At 42.5% G+C, this 3,412-nt stretch overlaps 1 protein-coding gene across 1 annotated transcript; it reads right to left on the reverse strand.

Annotated features, from left to right (window-relative positions):
- Window positions 1–234: 234 nt before the first annotated feature.
- LOC104953137 (beta-1,4-galactosyltransferase 6-like) lies at window positions 235–2,171 on the reverse strand. Its single transcript, XM_010780065.1, has 5 exons — window positions 2,021–2,171; window positions 1,206–1,330; window positions 934–1,050; window positions 657–844; window positions 235–490 (listed from the first exon to the last, which is right to left on the reverse strand). Exons 1-5 carry the CDS (start codon window positions 2,154–2,156, stop codon window positions 250–252), a joined length of 807 nt encoding a protein of 268 aa, XP_010778367.1. The 5' UTR covers window positions 2,157–2,171; the 3' UTR covers window positions 235–249.
- Between the last annotated feature and the right edge of the window lie 1,241 nt (window positions 2,172–3,412).

The following is a 3,412-nucleotide window of genomic DNA, read 5'->3' on the forward strand; positions in this document are numbered from 1 at the left end:
GTTAAGATTATCTATCAAACCTCTGTAAGGAAAGACTTAACATCTAAGCTTTCCTGAGGACCGAGGGGAGTATTTTAGTGCCACGCATCATGTCATAATAGATTTGTGGTTCTAACAAAAACTGTATGCTTGGCCGGACTTTGGTTAGCGCATCAAAATCCACACTAACGGACTTAAGGTGGTTCTCTGCATGCTGTATGTTTTCTGTCTCAATACACCCCTTATTACAGATCACCGTTGTGTTTCTCTTTATGTGAAAAGCACAGAAGAGAAAAGCAGTCCGATGTAAAAACGAGAACACAAGCACTGCTGAGTAACTAAATGAAGGGGTCTGATTACTTTGTAAAAACCTTGTTTGTAGACTAACCTGTTCCACAAGTCGTCATCCTCTCCTCCCCAGCCCCAGAATGCATTGGGAAAGCCATTAATCTTCCGAAACTGCTCCACAGTGAGTCCACTGACACCACCAAAGAACTCGCTATATGGAAGACTGGAAACAAAAACAAACAAAGTGTTAAAATAAACATGATCTGGCTAGTTCATAGCCTGTCCGAACAATTTGAAATCTATTGGTCATTGCCACCAAAGGAAATCAATACTTAACTTAAGCAGGAAAAACATTTATGTTCTTAAAAGATATCTGATGACACACTCACATGTACATGTATTTGTCCAGCTTGGCAGCAAAGTGGCGTGGCATCTGACCGCAGCCGTAGTAGTTTCGGTCATTCTCAGGGATGTGGTCGACGTCATGGAAGATCAAGCAGTCCCAGTCCAAGTCCTTCATGGCCTCCAGGAATCCCACGTTAAACAGCATGGCTCTGTTGAAGGGCTGGCTGCCACTCTACACGCCATGAGTTGAGTACACGTTAATAAAGCTGTCTTGTAATGCACAACGTGTTCATACAGCAGCATGCAGTGCGGGCCACACACCTGTTCGATGACGTAGAAGGCAAACTGCAGCCGCTGTCTCTGCAGCATGGGGATAAGATGTTGGAAGAGGATGGGGAGATGCTCATGACGGTTTCTAAACGGAATCAGGATGGCCACCTAAAAGGAAAATATTAGAGTAAGAAATAAGAGCCAACATTCGACTAAATTCATCTGCTTTGTTGTTGTTTTCCCCCTAGAGGAATCCATTTGCATCACTGGTTTAAAAAAAGTTTGAAGGATATATATTATTTATACACTTCTAAAAGGCCTACCTTCCAGCGAGGTCTGCAGTCTTTTGGTTTCCAGTGGCCTCCAAACTCAATGTCAAAATACTTGGAGGACCTCAGTTCTATCTCCTCCATGGGGATCTCTGTCATGTTTACTTCAATAAGGCCCTCTGTGGAGAGAGTTGTGTGTGTGTGTGGGGGGTACATAAATCAGCTTCACATTAAAACAAATAAGAACTTTCTACAGAGTAAAACATAGGGCTTTGTTTTTCTCTCATTTCTGTGCTACTTAGCTCATTGGTCTGACCGCTATTAGCTCATTCTCATTTCTTTTATATTTGTGTTGTATTTTTACAACAGAACAATTAAGCAGCAAAGCTTGAAGTGCAGTAGATTTTAAATGATGGCTTTCCTGAAACGACATGTTAGAGCCCGTCTTTCGATTTGTAAAAAAGGTCATATATTGTCACCGAATCGTGACCTCAGTAGTCATGGAAATATAAAAGACTACATTTCCCACGGCGCAAGCCTCTTAAGAGACACAGAGATAGGCAACCTGTGCGAAAGACACGGTTGAGAAACAGTTTTATACCGTTTAGTAATATTATCCTACACAAAGTAAAAGGAAGAAAGACGATCCAAGTTGTTTATTATTTTATGGGAGTTTTGCCTCTTTTGTTTTGTTTGACTATTTTAAAAAAGGTCATATATCTATCGTAAGTCAAACAAGTAAAAACAAATGAATGAAAGATAATGCATTAAAACTGTCTGTTAAAGCGTCTACTTGCTTAATGGAAACAAAGGGAGGAAGCTGCGACAACCCTTTCCTGTTTCTTGTCAGGTAAAAGGTCTGTACTCACTCATAGAAGGTAATCGCTCTGGACATGGCAGGTTCTGGGCATAGGTGAAGTTCTCGGGGAGGTACGTGGTCGGCTGTACCAGGTATTCACTGGAGTTGCTGCCATCAGGATAGTCTGCAGCAAAATCAACCAACATCTAGTATAACAGCAGAATATTCCAAACCACATCATTGACATCAAATGACTGATGATAGGGATTCAATATGGACCCTATTTCTCATGATTGTGTCAAATGAAAAACATTTTTAGGAAATTGGTACAGCCTGGAGCAGAAGGCGCTTAACAGCCTGCAAGGTAATCCTATATAAAGGCCCTGCCCTGTCAATGACTTTTCACCTAAAGTGCCCGTTCTTTCCACTGACAATCTCAGATTGTTATTTTAAACCTACACAATTATGGAAAGGAACCTACAAACAATTCAAGAGTTGTTTTCTTCATCCTTAACTTGATCCCCAGCCTGTTTGCATGTGACTTGTCGTTGAAAACAGGAGGTGGAAACATGAGTGACAATTATAGAGAGGAATGGCTTTTTTCACGGTTTGGAGTACAGATAGCGTTGAGTACCGTAATTTTCGGACTATAAGGCACACCTGAATATAAGCCGCAGCAGCTAAATTGAATGATGTGTACATATATAAGCCGCACTGGACTATAAGCCGCAGGTGTTTTAATGTTTAATTACCATATGTAAGGGTTCGTGCACAGAGGGGATTGTCGGGAAAGAGATGGCTGTTTGAGGAAGCTCCCATTTATTAACATTTCAACAAACAAGTTGCATATTTGCGTAACGTATTCAAGTGTTAGCATTTAGTGCAATAGTAGCTACAGAACATGTACTGTGCTGTGTAAACTCTACTGTATCACATAGCGTTTCAGACACACAAACTTCTCAACTTTCAAACTTAAACGGTGCGCTCCCAGCGCACGTACCGGCAGTGATCTACAGCAGTGGTTTTCAACCAATGGTACGGGGACAAACTGTCTCGCTCTCGTAATGTCTGTCTGTCTTGCTCTCGTTCTGTCTCTCGTACCACTCTCGGTTCCACTTTTACTTTTGCGCGCTACCTGTCTCACTCTTTTCCGGCCTCCAGCTTTTCCTGCTGGAGCCCGCCGCTTAAAGGTGGGGGGCGCGGACCGGCCATAGAGCCCATAGAGTTAAAGGTGGTGGACGTAACCTGTAAAATCCATAGATTAGCAGCACCCCTAGTAGCCGCAGCGTAAAAATCCAGAAAAAGCCGCCGCTTATAAACCGAAAAGTACGGTAATCTATTTCACACACTAACCGGGTGTTTTCGACGGGCTGCTTCCAGGTTTTCTGCCACTTTACCAATATAGAGCTGGGAATAAAGTGTCCGGTTGGCCAAGTCCAATTCTGTCAATGCTTTGGGCGAA

This window comes from Notothenia coriiceps, unplaced genomic scaffold (genome assembly GCF_000735185.1).
Source record: "Notothenia coriiceps isolate Sejong01 unplaced genomic scaffold, NC01 NC01_scaffold00021157, whole genome shotgun sequence".
Lineage (NCBI taxonomy): Eukaryota > Metazoa > Chordata > Actinopteri > Perciformes > Nototheniidae > Notothenia > Notothenia coriiceps.

Bases quoted from the DNA above. Each gene is read 5' to 3' on its own strand.
- LOC104953137 (XM_010780065.1), bottom strand. From the start codon at position 2,156: ATGTTGGTTGATTTTGCTGCAGACTATCCTGATGGCAGCAACTCCAGT. The intron at 1,331-2,020 runs GTGAGTACAGAC...CTCTCTCCACAG, and splicing joins AGAGCGATTACCTTCTATGA to AGGGCCTTATTGAAGTAAAC. The intron at 491-656 runs GTGAGTGTGTCA...TTTTGTTTCCAG, and splicing joins CTGGACAAATACATGTACAT to TCTTCCATATAGCGAGTTCT.